General features: G+C 43.5%; 1 protein-coding gene across 1 annotated transcript; it reads right to left on the reverse strand.

The window, feature by feature from the left end:
• Window positions 1-245: 245 nt before the first annotated feature.
• On the reverse strand, window positions 246-23,422 carry MEAF6 (MYST/Esa1 associated factor 6; the record flags this gene model as incomplete). The annotated part of the gene is made up of 6 exons (XM_079724142.1): window positions 246-333; window positions 4,601-4,793; window positions 17,539-17,584; window positions 17,763-17,850; window positions 22,009-22,124; window positions 23,333-23,422. 6 exons carry the CDS (start codon window positions 23,420-23,422, stop codon window positions 246-248), a joined length of 621 nt encoding a protein of 206 aa, XP_079580268.1.
• Between the last annotated feature and the right edge of the window lie 720 nt (window positions 23,423-24,142).

Consider the following 24,142-nt stretch of genomic DNA (forward strand, 5'->3'; position numbering starts at 1 on the left):
AGACCTGAGAACTCACCAGTTAGAGGCATGGGGGTGGTGAGGAGGGGGTAGTATTAACAGTTCATTATTTAATCAAAGCGAATTTTTCTTCAGTAAAAAATGTGTGAGCCTTTCTCTCTCCAAAATATAAAGAAAGCACACAAACCTAAAAGTCAAAGTGCATCCAGATGGATACCCCAGACTTTAAAACAAGAACTGTGACCCCAGATTAGGAACACTCAAGCTCTGAAGACAAATACGTTTTTCTAACCATCTACAAAAATCACCAGCCTCTCTGAAATGGTCTGGCTGATACTTACAGCTCGTGGTTTTTTGTTTAACTTCAGATCAATCCTGTGATAGGAAAGATAAAAGATATTTGCATTTTAATTTACAGAAAACGGGTCCAAGAATCAGCTACTGCATAGGGCACAAGCTATAACAAAGACTATTTGGTTAAGTAAAATCCACATTCTTCATTAGACTATGTCATATTTAGTTGTTTACCCAGATATTATTAAGCAAGTATTTATTAAAAACATGAGCAGATACTCTTGCCACAAGGTAAACTTAGATGACTCAAAAAGAAATACACTATAGCAGTTATAAAAGTCGTACAATTTTAAAAAATTATTCCAAAATTACACGTTAAAGAGCTTGGATTAAGAGGGCATGCTCTACGTTAATGTGTTAGCTCTGCAACTATGCTGCTGATAATCACTGAGACACTGAGTGATTAAGAACAGGAAAGAGACTAGGAGTTTGTATTCCTGGACATGAAACACAAAAGAAATTCAACAAATTTCAATTTTTAAATCTTTCCAGAGCAAAACATCAAGATCTTAAACTATCAATCTCCTTATGAAGCAAAGCCAGGATATCAATTTAAATATTAATCAAAGTAAAGGTTATCTATTTTTAAAGAAATTAAAATGCATAAAAGTGAAGTTTACTTAATTTTGCTTAAGTTATTAAATAAAATGTTACCTCCATCACGTTTTTCTGTTTTTAAAAAAAACTTCCCAGCCTAACCTAATATACATACCTACAATTAAACAGATAAACTATGGGTTAGAAAGGTCTCAGAAAGGCATATTTGTCTCTACACACTAAACAACACAGCACAAATACTAATTCAAATCAAACTTACTCAAAGTCATAATCAAACATGCCAGACGGGCTGAGGGGCAGCATTTGAAAGGAAGAAAGCAATAGAAATTAATATCCTAATTGAATAAATTAGTTGATTAGCCACCCTAGCAAGATTTGTAGAAACAAAATCACTTTTAAGAAACTTAAGCCACAAAGTTTCAAACATCAAAGATTCTGTGGTTGGGAGATTCCCTTCCCTCAATGGATTTCATATCAGAAGAACAGACTATAAAAAGAAAAGTTATTTCATTAGAAAACTAGATACCTGCAGGGCTTCTATTAACTGCCAGATTCAGAGTTAGAACTTTTAAAATATTTAATTATAATGAAAAATAAACAGGGCATTTAGAAGAAATAGAGAACAAAGGGTTTAGTCACATAATGAAAAGTGCTTTGAAGACAGTACCAACAACTCGGCATAATACGCTTTCACTAAAATGAAAGATAAAAATATACATTTTTGAAAATAGAAAACATTTTGCAATTTCTAACTCAGGTTTTATATTTAAGCATGTCCAAACATGGTACTCCTTTTCTCTGCATTCATGCTAGAAGCCAAGGGTTGAATCAGAGTCTAATTCCAAAAACCACAGAGCCATATTACTCTGCCCCTGAACTGGTGAGGGCAGTTAACGGTTTATGTCAGGGCTACAATTATGGAACGCTGAAGTCTGCAGTGCGCCTATTGAAACAAAGGGAAGTTGACATCCACAAGCACCCAAGCCATAAGGGTCCAGATGGAAGCAGCCTAGAGGAGAAGGCCGTTTCGGGCCATCGCCGCTAACAGACCATGGGCTGGGCAGACCTCCAAAGCAAATGTTAACCAGGGGCACGACACCAGCTCCTTAGCTGGCTCCAGAGCCTTTCAGACTGTAGACAGGAGGTAAAACAATATGCATAATGGCTGTATTTCCTCCTAGCCAATGTTTGCAAGAGTGAAGCTGGAAGGAAGCTTAACTTCAATAACCTTTATGCAACAGTTTCACTTAGGACATTTGGGAAAAGTATACAGTAAGTGTACAAACCAGGAACTGTCAGAAATTCAACTTTCAGCCTAACTTAACTTTGTTCAGAAATTAAAGAAGTAGACTGTACCTATTTCATGAAAACGTCACAAACTACCTAGAATTCTAGAGCTTGGTACAGTATCAAAAACCTGTAAGAGCAGCTATAGGTTATACTGATTTCAACTTTTTTCTTTAAAGACACTCGGACTTATCCTTCAGATATCACGTAAAATATAAGACTTTAGAATCTTGTGATCATTTATGAATGCTAAAAATTATCTGATAGATTTTTATATTCCTAAAGAGGACAAATTCAAAGTTCTTCCTTTTTTGCTAGGGTACTTATTTATTTCCACTTTGCTTTACTCATCACTAAACAGTGTCTTCCACATGGTGGGTATTCAGACTTTTGTTGAAATAATTTACTGCTGACTTTTATCTGACAATATGGGGTGTGGTACATTGAAGGAGAAACGACACTGTACTGGGAGCAAAGTTACAAACAAGTGTAGACAAAGTGCTCCCCCACGCCCGTCCCCCAATCAGTCAGACCCACTAAGACATTAGCCAGGGGCGAGGGGTTTGGGCCAGACACAATTCCCGACTAAAGATGGCAGGAATCTGAGAAGGTAAACCCAGCAGGATACTGAACCTGGGGAACACAAAAGGATCCCGCTTTCCAAACAGAAAGCCCCATTGTGAAGGCAGTAACTAACATCAAATATCTTTTTAAATCCTAGTATATTTCTGGAAGGAGTTAGTTCCTAGGGCCAGGAGAGGAAAGGGTAGGAAATGCTGTTACTATGGAAATCTACCATCAATCTGCAAGAAAAAAGTTAAGTTCAATGCCTAATTCCCTTTTATCAGCTGATCAGTATCATTAAGGAAAATAAGGTATTACCTGAAATAAACAATAGCTATCAATAGAGTCTAGTGTACCAGGAATGGAGAAAGTGTCCCAGAAACTTTCAAGGAATTTACCCCTCCTCTAGATACTCTGAAATAGGAAAATAATTATCCCATTTAAAATGACACTGGTGTAAACTTAATGAAAGCAACACAGAGCATGACCTTTTTATCTTGACAATTTAAAAAAATATTTTTAAGAGTATGGATCTTTGCTGTTTATGATAAACTAGCGTCAGTCCTGTCACAGCGATTAAATAAGCTGTAGCCTTACCCCCCCAAAAAAAAAGAAAAGAGAGAGAGAGATGCAATTTTTGCTCTCTCTTACTGCACTTATGAGATTGGCGTGGTGATTTCTGGTTTGCAGAAAAATGTTAAGCTGCAGTCCTTAGTCACTATCCGGAGGATATACTGTTTCTCGGTCTAAAAACCACTACCACCATTGACAAGAAAAACTCTTAAAAGAATTAAAGGATCGGTTGATGCCAAGGAGGCTTAAACCCATTAGAGTTAATTCTGTATTATCCCTGTATGCCACATCTGGCAAAGGTTAACAACTGTTAATATCCTGGGTGCCTGAGGGAATGTTCTATGGGACAACCCAGGCCAGAAGCAAACTGACTGGCACAGGGAAGCCCACCCATTTCTTGCATGCCCCCTTTCATCTCCTCAGCATGCAGACTCCTAAGAGGAGCAGGACAAAAGCCAACCTGGTGGATATCTGGTTTTCATACCTCCCAGAAGAAGGTTTGAGGCCATCCCTTCCTCTAGAAACTACTGCTTTACCCTGAGTTCAGCTGTATAATTTCCAATTACCTGAGCTAACAGGCCCCGGCATTATCATATAAACCCCAAGCAGAGTGAATGCTAAAATCCTCTCTGGGTGGCACCTGACCTCTCTGTCCACTGATGTGATTCCTATCTCATTAGGCACTGCAAAAAAACACAGTGAACAAATATTTTCTAGGAAGGTGCTCTCTCGTATCTTATAGTCCTTATACTGCTGAAATCAGCATTTTACAAAGATATGTAAAAATAGAGAAATCACAAGCAATCAAAAAACTTGTATTAAAAAGCATAAAGGCACTATCAGATCAGTTCTGTCCATCCTCCAGGGAATAAGAACAGGCAGGGATCAGGATTAGGAGCAAAAGACTTCTCCCACTTTTCAGCTTCCCAACACATGCTAGTGGCATTTTCCAAATACCAGTACAGATTCCATTTCTATTTCCCTTTTTCTCTTCCGAAAGGACTTCAAATTCACTGTATTAAACAAAAGTTTTATGGAATCAAATTCTTCTACACTAGAAACACTGAGAAGGATGTCTTCCTTCACAGTTACTCTAATGCCCACTAATTCCCCCCTTAGAGAAAAATTAGCCTGTTTCACTTGGACCAAATGAATTTCTTCCCATCAGCAACAGAAAAGACCACACCAATCCTGAAAAATGTTTATTCTATTAAAGTCCCTTCACAGCAATGGTCACGGAAGCTCTAAGTGGGTGGGGATAGGGTGGGGGCATAGAGGGTGGGGAAAGGTGGTCCCTACCACTGACCTGTGCCGGTTTTTATTCTTTCGTTTTTTATGGCTGCTATGATGACTCCCTGAGGAAGTAGAAGAAGCAGCCTTCTGAGGTTTCACTCCCTGCACAGATCCATCCAGATCCTCAGGATCCTCCTGGCTGGGCTCATTTTCCTGATTGTGGAAGTCTGGAGAAGTATCACTTTCCGTCCCACTTCCTGGCTCCCCTGGAGGGAATAAACACAAGTCCCCCAAAGCATCATCAGTACTCCTCAGGCAGTTTGTCCACCAGTCAGGAAAGATTTTCTGCGCACTAACATGTAGAAAAAGACTTGTTTCCTACCCTCAAGGACCATATGTTCTAACTGACAGGAAGATACATACAGTCAAAGTTACCAGAGTTCCTGAGAAACTTGTAATCTGAAACAATGTAACCAGAGGCAACAGACCTAAGGACAGCTGGGAGATTGGACCATAGAACCAAGATAACCTCGGTACATAAAGGTTATTTAAACAAGAATATGCTAATGGAATTAATAATTACACAAGAAGCATTATCAAAAACATTACATAGGTCTTCGGGAGGTGAGAGATGACCTTGGGAAAACATCCTACAGCTGGCCCTGGTTCCTTCCCCAGACCACATGGGAATCCTGACTTTCCATCAAGAAAAAGGACCCAGGAGGAGAAGAGCCCCATTACCTATGTTACTCTGAGAAGCCTTAAGAACATTATTTTAAAAGTGGTAATACCCTTCAGCTGACAGATATTCCCAATTTTTTTTATTTATTTATTTTTAACATCTTTATTGGAGTATAATTGCTTTTACAATGGTGTGTTAGTTTCTGCTGTATAACGAAGTGAATCAGCTATACATATACATGTATCCCCATATCTCCTCCCTCTTTCGCTTCCCTCCCACCCTCCCTATCCCACCCCTCTAAGTGGTCACAAAGCACCGAGCTGATCTCCCTGTGCTATGTGGCTGTTTCCCACTAGCTATCTATTTTACATTTGATAGTGTATATATGTCCATGCCACTCTCTCACTTCGTCCCAGCTTACCCTTCCCCTCCCCATGTCCTCAAGTCCATTCTCTACGTCTGCGTCTTTAATCCTGTCCTGCCCCTAGGTTCTTCAGAACGATTTTTTTTTTTTTTAGATTCCATATATATGTGTTAGCATACGGTATTTGTTTTTCTCTTTCTGACTTACTTCACTCTGTATGACAGACTCTAGGTCCATCCACCTCACTACAAATAACTCAGTTTCGTTTCTCTTTATGGCTGAGTAATATTCCATTGCACATATGTGTATGTGCCACATCTTCTTTATCCATTCATCTGTCGATAGACACTTAGGGTGCTTCCATGTCCTGGCTATTGTAAACAGAGCTGCAATGAACACTGTGGTACATGACTCTTTTTGAATTATGGTTTTCTCAGGGTATATGCCCAGTAGTGGGATTGCTGGGTCGTATGATAGTTTTTTTTTAGTTTTTTAAGGAACCTCCATACTGTTCTCCACAGTGGCTGTATCAATTTACACTCCCACCAACAGTGCAAGAGGTTTCCCTTTTCTCCACACCCTCTCCAGCAATTACTGTTTGTACATATTCCCAATTTTAAAACATCCCTCAGATATATTAAATAAGCAAGTTTCAAGAACAATTTACATAAATATGTTTTTAAGAAAAATTACATGTATTTTGGTAAATGTATACTTTTTCTTCCTGAAAGGAATTTCTTGAAACTCTTAATACAAAAGGATGGGGGAGGAGAAGACTTTCACTTTACTGAACTGTTGAAGAATCCTAAATATGTACATACATTACCTGTTTCTAAAAACTGTCAAAAGGGGTTTTGTGGACAGCAGAACCAGGGACCACCTTTCTTCTTTTTATGTCTTTGTATTACAAACTACTGGGAAGAGATTTCAAACTGAGTAGCACATGGATATGAGAGCTAAAAGAAAGAGGCAATCCCAAAAAAGCAGAAGAGAGAAATTAGAAGCAGATCTCAGCAATCATGAAACCCTATTTTTGAACACTTCGTGAAGACAACAGAAGAAGGAGCTCTAAAACTAGGAAGCTAGAAAAAGTATACTGACCAACCCTGTCCTGAGGTTCAGGAAAACTGATTTCATATAAAAATTAGCACAAGAACTTCAAAACTTACTACACAAAGCTAGAGTAACCAAGACTGCATGGTACGAGCATAAGAATAGACATATAGGTCAAGGGAACAGAATTCAGAGTCCAGTTATAAATCCTTACATTTATGGTCCATTGATTTTCAACAAGAATGACAAGACAATTCAATGAAAAAAGAATCGTCTTTTGACAAATGGTGCTAAGATAACTGGATATCCACATGCAAAAGAATGAAATTGGAACCCTATCTCACACCATATACAAAAATTAACTCAAAATGGATCAGAGACCTAAATGTAGGAGCTATAAAACTCTTAGAATCTATTGGATTAGGCAATGGTTTCTTAGATAAGACCACAAAAGCAAGCATGACAAAAGAAAAAATATGTAAAGTGAACTATATCATGTATGTAAAACTCTTGAACTGCAAATATCACCCAAAAAGTAAAACAACCCACAGGGGTGAGGTGAGGGCAAAATGGGCAAAGGGGGTCAGCTATATGGTGACAGATGGAAACTAAACCTTTGGTGGTGAGAACACGGTAGTATACACAGAAGTCAAAGTATAATGTTGTACATATCAAACTTATGTGTTAGAAAACCAATGCTAACTAGAAAAAACAATAGAAAAAAAATCACAACCCACAGAATGGGAGAAAATTATTTGCACATCATATATCTGATAAAGACCTGTATCTAGAATACATAAAGAACTCTTAGAACTCAATAATAAAAAGACAAAAAAAAATTAAAAACGTCAGCAATGGATTTGAATACACATTTCTCAAAAGAAGATATACAAATGGCCAATAAGCACAGGAAAAGATGCACAACATTATTAGCCATTAGGGAAATGCAAATCAAAACTACAATGAGATAGCACTGCCTACCCACTAGGGTAACTATAATGGAAAGACAAACAGTAACAAGTGTTGGTGAAGATGTGGAGAAACTGGAACCTTCAAACACTGCTGATGGGAATATAAATTGTACAGCCAACTTGGAAGACAGTTTGGCAGTTCCTCAAAAGATCAAACATTGAGTTAACAAATCACCAGCAATTCCACTCCTGAGTATATATCCAAGAGAAATGATAACATGTTCACACAAAACTGGTCATAAATGTTCACAGAAGTATTATTCACAGCAGCAAAATGTCCATCAACTGATGAATGCATAAATAAAATGTGGTATATCCATGCAATGGAATATAGGCACAACTTGGAGACATTGTGGATTTGGTTCTAGACACCACAATAAAGCGAGTATCAAAATAATGTGTTACATAAATTTTTTGGTTTCCCAGTGCATATAAAAGTTATGTTTACACTATACTGAGTCTATTAAGTGTGCAACAGCATTATGTCTAAAAAAAATGTACATACCTTAATTTAAAAATATATTATTGCTAAAAAATGCTAACCATCAACTGACAGCACAGGGTTGCCACAAACATTCAATTTGTAAAAAATGCAGTATCTGCAAAGTGCAATAAAACAAAGTATGCCTGTATTATTCAGCATTAAAAAGAAATGCAGTACTAATACATGCTCTGTTTGGGAGTTTTTAAGTGTGATTATAGTGTAAAGGGCCTATCATTTATATAACTACCATATGATCCAGTAACCCCACTTATGGGTATTTATCCAAAAGAACTGAAATCAGGATCTTGAAGAGATATCTGCACTCCCATGTTCATTGCAGCATTATTCAATAGCCCAAATGTGGAAACGACTTAAATGTCTGTCAATAGATGAACGGATAAAGAAACTGTGGTAGGGCTTCCCTGGTGGCGCAGTGGTTAAAAATCTGCCTACCAACGCAGGGGACACGAGTTCGAGCTCTGGTCTGGTCTGCGGAGCAACTGAGCCCATGCGCCACAACTACTTAGTCTGTGCACTAGAGCCCGCGAGCCGCAACTACTGAGCCCATGTGCTGCAACTACTGAGGCCCGCACGCCTAGAGCCCATGCTCTGCAACAAGAGAAGCCTACGTACCGCAATGAAGAGTAGCCCCTGCTTGCCAGGACTAGAGAAAGCCCACGTGCAGCAACAAAGACCCAACGCAGCCAAAAATAAATTTTTAAAAAATTAAAAAAAAAAAACCAACATACTAGAATATGTATACAAGAAACGGGGGTAAATTTCTGAGATTTTTCAACATAATACAGGGGGTGGAGGTGAGGGTAGGTAGGGTGTGGATAGGACAGGACTGGCCACAGTGTGATGGTTTGGGGGCAGTGTGATGGGTACACAGGGATTCATTGTTTTGTCTGTATCTGCATAGATTAAAAATTCACTCTAATGAAAGAGTTTAAACGTAATCTTTTTCCCCCTTATTTTACCCCAGTGTATCTGTAACAGGCCCTCCCAAGGTATGCCTTTAAGGATGGGAATGGCAAGACTCGTCTTGGAAAGTCCAGGGTGTTTTCCAACACCAACGACCAATTCCCTGATTCCCCAGACACCAACACTTGAATTTAATTCTGACACTAACTACTGGAGTCAGGGCAGAACCCACAGCTTAAGGGCTCAGTCCCACAAGAGTGCCCCCTACTTCAGACACCAGTCACCAGTCCTGGGTCTCCCAGACATCCAACAGACCAGCCATAAATCAGGGGTACCACAACCCCCGCCTCAGGGTCAATAATTTGCTAGAATCACGAACATGCTTTATTACAAAGGATACAACTCAGAAACAGGCTAATGGAAGAGGCACACAGGGCAAGGTATGGGGAGCGGCATGGAGCTTCCTTGCCTTCTCTGGGCTGGGAACCTTCCCAGCACTGCACCATGTTCACCAAGAGAAACTCCCATCATTTAGGGGTTTTTATGGAAATTTCATTATGCAGGCATGACTAATTAAGTCACTAGCCATTGGTGATGAGCTCAATCTCCAGCCCCCTTCCCCTCCCTGGAGGTTTCAGGGTTAAGGCTGAAAGTTCCAAACTTCTAGTCAAGGACTGGTCTTTTGGGTGACCAGCCCCCACCTGATGCTATCTGTGGACGAGGGAGGGGTGGTGAACACAGCCACCGGTCATCTCATTAGCATACAAAAGACTACTCTTTTGCATGCTAGTCATTCTTTTTTTTTAAATTTATTTATGTATTTATTTATTTTTGGCTGTGTTGGGTCTTCATTGCTGTGCACGGGCTTTCTCTAGTTGCGGCGAGTGGGGTCTACTCTTCACTGCGGTGCACAGTCTTCTCATTGTGGTGGCTTCTCTTGTTGTGGAGCACAGGCTCTAGGCAAGTGGGCTTCAGTAGTTGTGGCTCGCAGGCTCTAGAGCGCGGGCTCAGTAGCTGTGGCACACGAGCTTATGTGCTCTGCGGCGTGTGGGATCTTCCTGGACCAGGGCTCGAACTCGTGTCCTCTGCATTGGCAGGTGGATTCTTAACCACTGCGCCACCAGGGAAGTCCCATGCTAGTCATTCTTAATATTCTGGAGAGTCCAAGAGTTTTAGGAGCTGTGTGCCAGGAAAGGGGACAAAGACCAAATATACATTTCCCTTCATACTACAGAAAGTAACTGGGCTATATTTATGAAAATCATTCTTTGACACAGTAGTGACACTTCTGGGACGCTGTCATACAGAAACTAAAACTCCACTGCAAAAAAGCATATGGGTACAAGGATGTTTACTGTGACACTGTTCATAGCAGTGGAAAAGGGAGATGATGGGAATATTCATCAACAGAGGAGGAACAACCAGACTAGGGGGTATTTTCTGGCTTTTAAAAACAATGCAGGACTTCATGTGGCACAGTGGTTAAGAATCCGCCTGCCAATGTAGGGGACACGGGTTCGAGCCCTGGTCTGGGAAGATCCCACATGCCGCGAAGCAACTAAGCCCGTGCGCCACAACTACTGAGCCTGCGCCCTAGAGCCCACAAGCCACAACTACTGAGCCCGCATGCCTAGAACCCATGCTCCGCAACAAGAGAAGCCACCTCAGTGAGAAGCCTGCGCACTGCGACGAAGAGTAGCCCCCGCACACCACAACTAGAGAGAGGCCTGCGTGCCACAATGAAGAGTCTGCGCACCGCAACAAAAAAGATTCTGCATGCCGCAATAAAGATCTCACGTGTGGCAACTAAGACCCGACGCAGCCAAATAAATAAAGAAAGAAATAGGGTTTCCCTGGTGGCGCAGTGGTTAAGAATCCGCCTACTAATGCAGGGGACACGGGTTTGAGCCCTGGTCCAGGAGGATCCCACATGCTGCAGAGCAACTAAGCCCGTGCACCACAACTACTTAGCCCATGTGCCACAACTACTGAAGCCCGTGCGCCTAGAGCCCATGCTCCTCAACAAGAGAAGCCACCGCAATGAGAAGCCCGCGTACCACAACAAAGAGTAGCCCCCGCTCGCCGCAACTAGAGAAAGCCCATGTGCAGCAACAAAGACCCAACGCAGCCAAAAATAAAAATAAATAAAATAAATAAATTTATAAAAAATAAATAAGACTGCAAGATGCTAACAACAGCTGACACAGACAGTCCTTACCATAAGCCAGGCACTGCTGTACACACTTCGAATATATTAATACATACAACCCTCACAATAGGGTTAAAAAGTTAAAAAAAAATCTAACGAAATATAAAAAGATGAGTCTAAGATGGAGAAGTATGGTCAGGACAGCCTTCCTCTAACGTACTCAATCCTATTTATTCAGATAAAAAATGTCATCTCTGGGCTTCCCTGGTGGCGCAGTGGTTGGGAGTCCGCCTGCCGATGCAGGGGACGCGGGTTCGTGCCCCAGTCCGGGAGGATCCCACATGCCGTGGAGCGGCTGGGCCCGTGAGCCATGGCCACTGAGCCTGCGCATCCGAAGCCTGTGATCCGCAGCGGGAGAGGCCACAAGGGTGAGAGGCCCGCGTACCGCAAAAAAAAAAAGTCATCTATGAAAATGCAAATGGTGGAGGCACTGGTTGGGGAAGGAGCAGGCTGACAGGGCATGTAGTCACAAAAGCTTTGGATCACAGACAGGATTGCAGAAGGGACACAGAACTAACCGAGGAGGGGCTGGGCACAGGGGAGAGAAGGGTTAACCAAAAAGGTGGGAAACAAGTAAGGAAGGAAAGTTAGATACGGCAAATTTTCTCTATGTTGCAATTCTACTCAAATACACTGAGGAGCAAAACCAACTATTTACTCATTTGGGGCCAGTTGCTATGGGAGTTCTGAGTAAATGGATGGATGAATTGGTCATATTCTATAAAGTGGGTACACGTGTACACACGCACACATGCAAACACAAACAAAGCAGCGTAAGTCAAATCAAAGGCCTATGAATAGAGTCTAGGCAGTAACCAATGTCCCAAAGGGCTGATGTGGATACTAAGTATTATGGGAGTCAGAGAAGAAAGAGCGGATTATTCAGGAAAAGCTTCACTGAGGGGGTGGAATTTAAACTGGACCTTGAAAAATGAGAGCCAAGATAAGTACAAAAAATAGCACATGCAAAAAAGTGCAGAGGTGAGAAAACACAAGGTATTTGGGACAAATAAATCAAACAACACCTTTTAAACAGAGAGCTTGAGAAATGACAGGTGAAATGGAACGACAGGTTGAGCAGAGTCATAACTGTCAGACTAGGGGATCTAACACGGGGGACAATACGAGGGGATGTTAAGAAAACTGACTTGTTGCTTAATCTTTCTGAGCCTGTTTCCCCATCTGTAAAATAGGAATTCTTTCTCTCACGTCTTGAGTATCTCTCTCTTTTTTTTTTTTTTTTTTTTTTGCGGTACGTGGGCCTCTCACTGTTGTGGCCTCTCCCGTTGCAGAGCACAGGCTCCGGACGCGCAGGGTCAGCGGCCATGGCTCACGGGCCCAGCCGCTCCACGGCATGTGGGATCTTCCCAGACCGGGGCACGAACCCGTGTCCCCTGCATCGGCAGGCGGACTCTCAACCACTGCGCCACCAGGGAAGCCCTTGAGTATCTCTTATGGACGAGACATTGGGCTAGATGCTTGGGGCTACAGCCATGTTCCCTATCCTCAATAAGTAGCTTTAGGGATTAAATGAGATAATGTAAAGTAAAATGTTTGCTTAGTGTCCGGAACACAGTAAGTGTTCAAATCTCAACATCTTTGAGATCTACAAACACATAAGTCAAATTCCAAGCAATCAGTCAGGGTTACTTGCAGTAAAACAGCTGCTAGCAGGACATAACAAGATGAAGGCATCCAGCATTTCGGAACAGGGAAGTAACACCAAACAACTAACGTGTATTGAGTTCTCTGTGCAAACACATGCTTTAAGATTAGGCTAGAAGCGGTTAATAAGAGGGACTGGAGCTGGGGAGACTAGATTAAACACTGTTAATGTACAAAGTGAGAGCACAAAGTAATAATCATTTCCTTCCTCGGCTCATGGAAGCAGAAGAGAAGTGATAGCAAGAGGACTGGGTTACAACATATCAAGGTACAGCAGCAAGTCGGTCAATCGACTGCTGCTGCCACCATGAAAAGACACACAAGTTTGCCTCTCACTGACATAAAACTGAGCAACTCATTCTTAGAGCAAATGACGTCAAATTTTAAGTTAAATACATCTACAAATGAGATGCTCTACTTAAAGGACTAGCTACTGAATAGTGCCGGAGCAGTGACTTCTGATCAGCACGAAACGTTTAGAGGCAGAAAGGAAGGCACCCAGAACAATGCTCATGCAGCTGTTCACTTACCTGTGCAATGATGTAGATGCTGGAGGGGTTTGCTTTGATGAAAGCTTCAGAGAAGCCCAGTAAAACAAACAGGTGAGACTGCTGATCCTTTACAGGAAACTGGATAAAATCTGCCTGCTTTGTTTTTCTTTTACTTTATTCTTTTTAGAAAAATAAACAATGCCTCACTAATTAGCATAAAATTCCCCTTTGGGACCATGCTAATCCATTCTCATTCTAGTGTAGGTACATAAGAAGCCAAAGGAAGTAAAAGTAGTGCATTTTTTGAGGAAAATTTCGGAACAGTTCAAAAATAAATGCCAAAAGTACAAAACTCCAAAATCCTTGAGATCTGAGAATATACAAGTACAAAATCTAAGAGAAAGGGTTGTTTTCTTCATTGCCACCAAAGATCAAAAACACAGGAGTCATTCCACAAGATCTGTTATACAAAAATTCTGAGACAACGGAAAGACTCTGTACAAAGGAAAAAAAAGTGAAAGGCAAAGCAGACCATTCCTCATTCCTCTCTTGGAATTAAACTTTGGATCTTTTGGGGACCCTCAAGCCCTGAACTTGGTCCAAGCAGTCCTAGCAGAAGCAAACACAGGTCTTCTCTGGAAGACAGCACCTTCATCCCAGCTGTCAAATTATTCTACAAATACTTTTAACTATAGTGAACAGAAGTACACAGTCAAAGATAACCAAAAGGCACACAGGGAAATTAGATTTCATGAGTGATACAACAGCAGAAACAACAAACAGAAAGAGGCTCGTAAAGACTTCAGAAACTGAAATTAAATACAGACTACAGAAAACCTATGCTTACTATACTTAAAGAAGTAGGGACTTCGGCACGGTGGTTGAGAATCTGCCTGCCAATGCAGGGGACGTGGGTTTGAGGCCTGGTCTGGGAAGATCCCACATGCTGCAGGGCAACTAAGCCCATGCGCCACAACTGCTGAGCCTGTGCTCTAGAGCCCGCGAGCCACAACTACTGAGCCCATGTGCCAAATACTGAAGCTGCACACCTAGAGCCCAAGCTGTGCGACAAGAGAAGCCACTGCAATGAGAAGCCCGCGCACCACAACTAAGAGTAGCCCCCGCTCGCCGCAACTAGAGAAAGCCCGCACACAGCAACTAAGACCCAACAACAAAGACCCAATGCAGCCAAAAATAAATAAATAAATAAATTTATTATTTTTTTTAAGTAAAAGAAAAGTTTGAAAACAACTGCAAAGAAAGGTACTAAAAAACCACATAGCAGGGGCTTCCCTGGTGGTGTAGTGGTTGGGAATCCACCTGCCAATGCAGGGGACATGGGTTCGAGCCCTGGTCCAGGAGGATTCCACATGCCGTGGAGCAGCTAGGCCCATGAGCCACGGCTGCTGGGCCTGTGCTCTGGAGCCCGCGAGCCACAACTACTGAGCCCACGTGCCACAACTGCTGGGGCCCTCGCGCCTAGAGCCCATGCTCTGCAACGAAGAGTGGCCCCCGCTCCCCACAGCTGGAGAAAGCCCACACACAGCAATGAGGACCCAACGCAGCCAAAAATAAATAAATAAATTATATATATATACATATATATATATGTATATGTATAAAAATCACATAGCAGATTTTTTAAGTAGTTAAGTAGAATTTCCGGAAATTAAAAATGTAGTAATAGGACTTCTCTGTTGGTCCAGTGGTTAAGACTCTGCACTTCTAATGCAGCGAGTGCAGGTTGATCCCCGGTTGGGGAACTAAGATCCCACATGCCACGCATCATGGCCCAAAAAAATTTTTTTTAAGTATAATAAGGGCTTCCCTGGTGGTGCAGTGGTTGAGAGTCCGCCTGCCGATGCAGGGGACACGGGTTTGTGCCCCGGTCCAGGAAGATCCCACATGCCACGGAGCGGCTGGGCCCATGAGCCATGGCCGCTGAGCCTGCGCGTCCGGAGCCTGTGCTCCGCAATGGGAGAGGCCATAGCAGTGAGAGGCCCGTGTACCGAAAAGAAAAAAAAAAAAAGTATAATAAAAGATTTAAAAATCAAGAGAAGGTTTAACAGTAAATCAGACTCAACTGAAAAGAGAATTAGTGAATGGATAGGTCAGAAAAAAAACTACCCATAATGCAGCACAGAGACGAAAAAGAGGATATAGAAAAGATAATAAAAGACATAAAGGATGAAATGAGAGAGAAGGTTTAACTTACATTTAACCAGAGTACCAGGAGAAGAGAGAGAGAATGGAGCAAACACAGTATCTGAAGAGGTAACAGCTGGGAATTTTCCAGAACTGATAAAAAATACCAAACCATAGTTTCATGAAGTCCAATGAAACCCAAGCTAGATAAATTAAAAGAATGAAACCCAATAAAATAAATTTAAAATAAGTAAAGCAAAGAGGAACAGAAGAAGAAAGTAAGCTGAATGTGGTACTAAGATTCATTCCCCAAACACATGCTATAAATTCCTATTTGCTTTCTAGAGAGGAACCCCCAAATTTGGCTTTAAGCATTTTAGCACCCATACAAAGATGGAAACAGTCAATTACCAGGTTTTCAGTAAAAACCAACTAGTCGTTCAGGGAAAATAACTATTCCTAAAGGAGATAATAATTAGTAATGATAATAAACGTTTGCAACGTCCTCTTACAGTAACAGAGTGACACGTTTTACAGGACCAAAATGTTACTAAGTGCAACTTTAGAGGGAAGACCAAGGAATACCAATATGATATATTCCAGAAATGGGGCTCAATCCACGGGGAAGATCTTAGGGGAATGGATGGCCTCCACATGCTCCAGAAAATCTTCAATACATCAGTATTTGTCTCAAGTCAAGCTGCTGAAAGCAGTGACTTTAGGAGTCTTCCTGACCCGTATCTAGGCGCAACCCTTCTGTGTGGGTAATTAGATACAGAGCCATATACTAAACTATCCGCTAAGCCTGGAGCAGGATAATAGGCTCTTGTGAAAACTGAGGAGTCAGACATCATTCCATCGCAGCTCACAGGAGTAAGGTCCAGAATGTTCTTAACCAGTCTTGTTACTCCACAAAGCAGATGAAATGGCTCTACATTCTAGAAGTGGTATTAATGGAGAAGAAATAAGATTTAACTGACAGTCATAATGAAAGAAAAAATCAGAAGGACTTGGTCCAACTGATTAGGCTGGCAGAAAGGAGTCAAAGCTGCCTACAAAGTTTTGAAGGACGGAGAACAGAAGTACTGTGAAACAAAACAACTAGGCAGACACATTTTGAAGGAAAGAGAACAGCTCAGTTTTAGACAAAATGTTTGAGTCTGACCATCTGAGTGGAAATGTCTAGAAGACATTTTCTAGAATTTTCTAGAAATGCATGACTAAAGCTCAGGAAAGGAGTTAGGGATAGGGCTAAAAATTCAGAAATCTGTACATGGACATAATAATTGAAGTCACTGAGCAGTTCTAATTCCCATACTACCAAAATCCCTTCTCCTCAAACCACTGCCCTGGTAATGCAAACAAGAGAACTTGATCCCACAACAAGATATGCCATGTGAAAATACCCAGCCACAATACAAAAAGCAGGGTGTGTTTCAGAGTGACCCGACCCACAGGGAGAGCATCCAATACAGCTACATAGAGTCTGATACAGCAAGATAAACCTGCAGTTCTAAGTCCCATCACTAGAAATTAGAAAGGAGTTAGACTGTATGGCTTACATACAGAGAATGATACAATTTCTCTACAAAGTAAATACTACCTGCTCTCCATTTTAAATTTAAGAACACACAGGTACATTTTGTTCATAGGATCAGAATTTCCTAAGAATTATTAAATTGGGTGCATGAGGATTTATTAGATATGTCTGAAATTTTCCATGATAAAAGGGTTTTTTTAACTTTAAAAAATTCCCTAAGACTCAACAGGAGTGAAGACATATCTCTGTGTCTTTGAACAGGTGAAGGCAACCTTCACGTGACTGAAAAGGCAGGAAGGACACAGTAGTTTCTTCCCCCAAAGAAAGACATGATTAAGGATACCCAAAAGGGCTCCTAACTTCTAGAAAGAAGAGGCAAGAAGAAGAGATGCAGTCTTCAGATACACTGTTGGATAGGAATTAAATATAGGGGCGATGGTAGCTTAAAAATAAACTGATGAAAAAGTAAAAAGACAAACTTACTCTTTTCAATGAGCTGGTCCTGAACTCCTGCCAATGCACTTACTGCCTAAAAGAAAAAACCACCAGTTACTATAAAAATTATCACAGATCTCAGGAGAGCACTCACAGACAGAAAGGAAAGAGACAACCAACTCACAGATGGACAGGAAAGAGAAAACTCACAGAAACTTAACGGAGGTCTTCCTTAACAATGGGCCACAGAAAGATCCCCCCGCCTCACTTACAGCTGCTGAAGTAACTGAGGATTTACTGAAGAGCCGCTCTGCTTCCTTAAACTTCCGGTTCCTTCTATCGTTTTTGCTATTGGAGTTTCTAAAACACACACAAGAAACTCATTATAAGCACCAAGCTATGTCTGTGACTCAAGCTGAGGACGCACCAGGACAAATGTAAGGAACTCTTTTTTTCTTTTTTTTTTTTTGTTTTGCGGTACGCGGGCCTCTCACTGTTGTGGCCTCTCCCGTTGCGGAGCACAGGCTCCGGACGCGCAGGCTCAGCGGCCATGGCTCACGGGCCCAGCCGCTCCACGGCATGTGGGATCTTCCCGGACTGGGGCACGAACCCGTGTCCCCTGCATCAGCAGGCGGACTCTCAACCACTGCACCACCAGGGAAGCCCAGGAACTCTTTTTTTTTTAAATTACCAAGTTCCATACAGAAATGCCTCCACACCACTTGGATTGACCAAAATGACCTTCATGCTGAATGCCTATGTAGACAGAAATGTTTTCCAATGGATGGTATGTGGTCCACTGTGACACATGAGAACATGAGATTACTTCAGCTTTAGGTTCACAATCATTTTCATTTAATATGTATTTATTTTAATGCCTACTATTTAAAACATCTAGCACAGACTAGTGCTATGAAGTATCTCTGTTAAATAATCTTAGTTTAAAAAACTTAAAGGGCTTCCCTGGTGGCACAGTGGGTAAGAATCCGCCTGCCAATGCAGGGGAAACAGGTTCGAGCCCTGGTCCGGGAAGATCCCACATGCCGCGGAGCAATTGAGCCTGTGCGCCACAACTACTGAGCCTGCACTCTAGAGCCCGCGAGCCACAACTACGGAAGCCCATGTGCCACAACTACTGAACGCTTTGTGCCTAGAGCCTGTGCTCTGCAACAAGAGAAGCCACTGCAATGAGAGGCCCACACACCGCAACAGAGAGTAGCCCCTGCTCACCGCAACTAGAGAAAGCCCGTGTGCAGCAACGAAGACCCAACACAGCCATCAATCAATCAATCAATCAATCAATAAATAACTACCTAACTACCTACCTAACTAACTACCTACCTAACTACCTACCTACCTAACTAACTAACTTAAAGAAAGAACCAGAGTTCCTTAGTGAAATGACTGATACCAGGTGTGAGACAAGAAAAGGACAAGGATGGGACCTCCTTGGTGGCGCAGTTGTTAAGAACCCGCCTGCCAATGCAGGGGACACAGGTTCGAGCCCTGGTCCGGGAAGATCCCACATGCCGCGGAGCAACTAAGCCCGTGCACCACAACTACTAAGCCTGCTCTCTAGAGCCCGCGAACCACAACTACTGAGCCCACACGCCACAACTACCGAAGCCCAAGCACCTAGAGCCCGTGCTCTGCAAGGAGAGATGCCTCCGCAATGAGAAGCCCGCGCACCACAACAAAGAGTAGCCCCCGCTCACAGCGACTAGAGAAAAGCCCGCGCACAGCAACGAAGACCCAACACAGTCAAAATTAAATAAATTAAATAAATAAAGTTACTAAAAATTTTTTTTAAAAAAAGGACAAAGGAATCAGCCTGAGGAGGCTCCCTCGGGCCACGTTTGGGACAAACTAAGCATCAAAAAGGATAATGATGGGTGTGTTAGCATTGTGAAAAGTCAGTGAGCTAAACACTTATGATCTGTGCACCTCTCTGTATAGATTTCAATAAACTAATTTATACTAAAAAATAAAATAAACCTTTACAAAGTGACAGTACTAGATCCCAATACGCTGGTTTTTTTGTTTTTTTTTTTAAATCCATGCATCTAGGGCTTCCCTGGTGGCGCAGTGGTTGAGAGTCCACCTGTCAATGCAGGGGACACGGGTTCGTGTCCCGGTCCGGGAGGATCTCACATGCCGTGGAGCGGCTGGGCCCGTGAGCCATGGCCGCTGAGCCTGCGCGTCCGGAGCCTGTGCTCTGCAACGGGAGAGGCCGCAACAGTGAGAGGCCTGCGTACCGGGGGAAAAAAAAAAATCCATGCATCTACAGTGATTCTAAAGAGAGAGAAAGAGAGAATGAAAGGAAAAGAAGATAAAAAGGGAAGACTCTTCTTTCAGAAGAGTAATGCCAGTAATAAATGTAAAAGGAACAGTAAAATTAGAATCATCATTTTGCAACCTCCATTATAATAACTAATTCAGATAATCAACAATAGATACTAAAACCAGTGACAAAAATTGGGGTGAGCAGTATAATCACACTGCCTAAAAAGTATAACCTCCAGGGACTTCCCTAGTGGTCCAGTAGTAAAGAATCCACCTTACAACGCAGGGGACGCGGGCTCAATCCCTGGTCAGGGAACTAAGATCCCACATGCCGTGGGGCAACTAAGCCTGCGTGCTAAAACTACTGAGCTTGCACACCTCAACTAGAGAGCCCTTGTGCACCCTGGAGCCCACGCGCGCCACAACTAGAAAGAGAAAAACCTGCACACCACAACTAGAGAGAAGCCGGAGAGCCGCAACTAGAGAAAAGCCCACACACCGCAACGAAGAGCCCGAGCACCGCAATGAAAGATCCCGCGTGCCACAACTGAGACCCGACACAGCCAAAGATAAATAAAATAAATAATAAATAAATCTTAAAAAATAAAAATAAATAAAATGTATAACCTCCAAAATTACTTGTTAATTACAAAGAGAAAAAAATAACTTTTACAATGGTGAAATCGTATGATCAAACTTAGCAGCACCAATAATGGGGTAATCTGTCATTATGTGCCTCCTGATAAAACAGAGGTAAACAACAAGAGGTACACAAATCACTAATGCAACATTTTTGCCAAAAATATTTAAAGGATCTCTCATGAAGTCACTATAAGAAAAACCTAGAATTGGGACACTCTACAAGACAATGTCATGAACAACCTTACCACCAAAAAGGGTGGGAAGCTCCTAAATTAAGAGACTAAGGAGACACAACAGCCAAATGCAATGCACAAACACTCACTGGTTCAAAACAAGGTAGCAATGCATTTTAGGAACACTTAGGGAAATATGAATAAAGACTGTATATTACATAATTCTATTAATGTAGTGCTAATTTTCCAGGCATGATAATTGTTGGTTCCGTAAGAAAGATGTTCTTATTCTTAGGAGGTACCTGCTGACATAATTTAGGGCAAATGTCATGATATCTGCTTTTAACTTTTAAATGGTTTAGCAAAAAATATATATACATATATATATGGGAGAAAGGGGAGATATAACTACAAAGGGGTAGCATGAGGGAGATCTTTGTGATGATGGAAAAGTTCTGTATCTTGATTGCAGTGGTGGTTACAGGAATCTACCCACATGATAAAATGACAGAACTACATATACACATTATACCAATGTCAATTTCCTGGTTTTGCTATTGAACTATATGGTTACATAAAACCCAACCACATTGAGAGTCCGCCGGCCGATGCAGGGGACACAGGTTCGTGCCCCGGTCCGGGAAGATCCCACATGCTGCAGAGCGGCTAGGCCCATAACCCATGGCCGCTGAGCCTGCGCGTCCGGAGCCTGTGCTCCACAACAGGAGAGGCCTCAACAGTGAGAGGCCTGCGTACCGCAAAAAAAAAAAAAAAAAAAAAAAAAACCCAACCATTGGGGAAAACTGTACTGTTTTTGCAACTCCCTATGTATCTATAATTATTTCAAATTAAAAAAAAATTTTAAGTTTAGATATAGGGGTGTGTGTTAATACATTATAGAAAGGGAAAAAAGAGAGGAAAGCAAATGTGGTAACAAGTTAACAACTGGTGAATGCTAGTGAAGGGTATCAAGAGATCACGAACTATTCTTTCAATTTTTCTCTAGATTTGAAAATTTTCAAAAAATTTAGAAACTTTTCAAGAATAATATTACTAAATAAACCGTGGTACAGTTGGCACACAGGTATGGCAAATCTTGTGAGGGTGGGACTCGTGACTGATTAAAATGTAGAAAACACTGATAGCAGTGCTGGTGTGTAAGGTATTATATGCTGTATTTCATTTAAGCTTCACACAACCCTGTGCCACTGGCCAGATTTCCTCTACTATACAGATGTAGGATTTGTCCAGGGTTACTCAGTGAGGCAGTGGCTGAGCCAGAGTCCAAGCTCAAGTGCAGACCTCTGTCCACCCCACTTTACTACTGTCTCCCTGCCAAGTCACTACCAACAACATACACAGCCCTAAACACAAATATTACTAGGGCACAACACAAACACTACAGGCTTCTGACACTCACTTTTGGTTGGTCAGATACCGATCCCAGCCACGTATAATGTTGCCATACATCTGAGTGTCTTCCAGGTAGCTTCCCTCAAAAGCATAGATCTGTCTCTCCAAGTTTGCCAGTGTTTCCTGAGAGATGAAAAACAAGGAAGTGGTTAATGCCTTCTACATGCAAGCATTAAGCCTAACCAAACTGAAATCTTGGTATCAGACTTATAAACTCAAGTTCAACTATACAGAGCCAGCCTTGTGGAAAGAAGGCTGACATGCGCAGGGGCAGGCTGTTTCAGACTAAGATAGTCTAGACCCATTTTGTTGGATCCCTTTAAGAATAAAATGGAATAGAAAGAGCCTGTCCCCATTAAACTGTACACCCATGCCAAAGTTTGCACGTACTCAGGGGCTTCGTGGAAACCCAGCTGTCAAGAACCTGGGCGGAGGAAGAACGTGAGCAGTCTCCACTCCCACGCATAAAAGATACTGCTACCGGGAGAGGGAAGGGTGATCAGCCTTCCAGCGCCAACTCGCTCCCCTCCCTGCAGGCTCCGAAAGGCCGCCTGCACTGGGCTGCGGTTGCTATGGAAACCTGGAAGGGCAGCTTCAGGTGAGATGGGCCTCCCGATGCCCAAGCCAAAACGCAAGGGGAGGGAGGGCTTAGCCACCAGGGTGCAAGGGGTCCCGGGTGCGTGTCACAATTCCTAATTCCCTAGACTGAGTCCGCTTCCCCTCGCCTGTCACCTTCTAAGATGTTACCAAATACATCACAACCCTGCCCATCAAAAACCGCATCCAACTAATCTACTCCTAGTCCCCAAAAGGACATGCGCCCCTCCATCTTCCAAAGGCCTGCCTGGATGTGTGGGTCCCCCTCCCACACCTGTCTCCTACCCCATCCCCCAAAGCCCACTGGCAAGCCCGAACCAATCTCCTACAGCCTGCCGACAAGCCCGGTCCCAAACCCTCAAAATCGTGGACCCGCCCGCCCTCGCCCACCCCCGCCCACCCCGCAGAGCTCATGGACATTCTCTACTCCAGGGCTCCCGCACGGAAGCCCCCACCCCCTGGCGCCATCCTTCCTCCACGCCCCCACCTGCCTAGTCCCCTTTCCCCTCCCCGGCTCCGCGCCCCGCCCCCGGCCCCGGCTCCCTGCTCCGGATGCGCACGGCCGGGAGGCCGAGGCGCCGGCGGGCCGCGCAATGCGCAGCCGTCCTCAGGCCGCCGGACTCCCAGCCGCCGCGCTGCGCCGGCGGAGTAACGAACGGCGCGGCGGGGCCGGGTCCTGGAGGCGGAGGCAGGCACGGGGCCCCAACCCGGGCGCCCCCGGTGCCAGCCCTCACCGCCAGCTCCTGCTTCCGCTTCACGAGCTCCGCCAGCTCCCGCCGGGTGTCCGGGATCTGCGGCGGCGCCGCCTTGTTGTGCATCGCCATGTTGTGCCGAGGCGGGCGGTGGCGGCGCCAGGCTGGGGGCGGTCCTTGCGCGCCTCCGCCCGCCAGGGGGCGCCCGCCGCCACACTGCGCCTGCGCTCGCGGCTTCCGGAGGCTCGCGGTGCCGCGCCGAGCTCCCGCCCGCGGGCTCGCGCGTACCCTGCCAGGAGGACCTTAGTGTTGGCCTCTGCTCTTGGTCCTGGCCGAGTTTCTGCACCACAAATTCACCGTGTCCAAAATCAGACCTCTCCGAAGTCTCCTCAGTGAATGACTTTCATTGTCCGACGAATTGACCAAGTCAGAAACATGGGTGCCATCCTCACCCTCCTTCATCACCTTAATCCGATCCAAAACCAAGGCAAGCCAAGTGGACTCGACTCTGGAAGAGCCCGCAAATCTATTTTCTTTTGTCTGCCACCTCCCTCATTCATCCAGGCTCTTCTTATTTTTTTGGCCTCTCCCGTTGCGGAGCACAGGCTCCGGACGCGCAGGCTCAGCGGCCATGGCTCACGGGCCCAGCCGCTCCGCGGCATGTGGGATCTTGCCGGACCGGGGCACGTGTCCCCTGCATGGGCAGGCGGACTCTCAACCACTGCGCCACCAGGGAAACCCCAGGCTCTCCTTATTTTTTGGTACATTATTCCAACAGCCTCCTGTTTCCACCCTTAGCTCCATTTAATCCATTATCCACAGTGGTGCCAGGATGATTTGTTTTTGGAAAGC

The sequence above is a fragment of the Hyperoodon ampullatus genome (assembly GCF_949752795.1).
Source record: "Hyperoodon ampullatus genome assembly, chromosome: 2".
Classification (NCBI taxonomy): Eukaryota; Metazoa; Chordata; class Mammalia; order Artiodactyla; family Ziphiidae; genus Hyperoodon; species Hyperoodon ampullatus.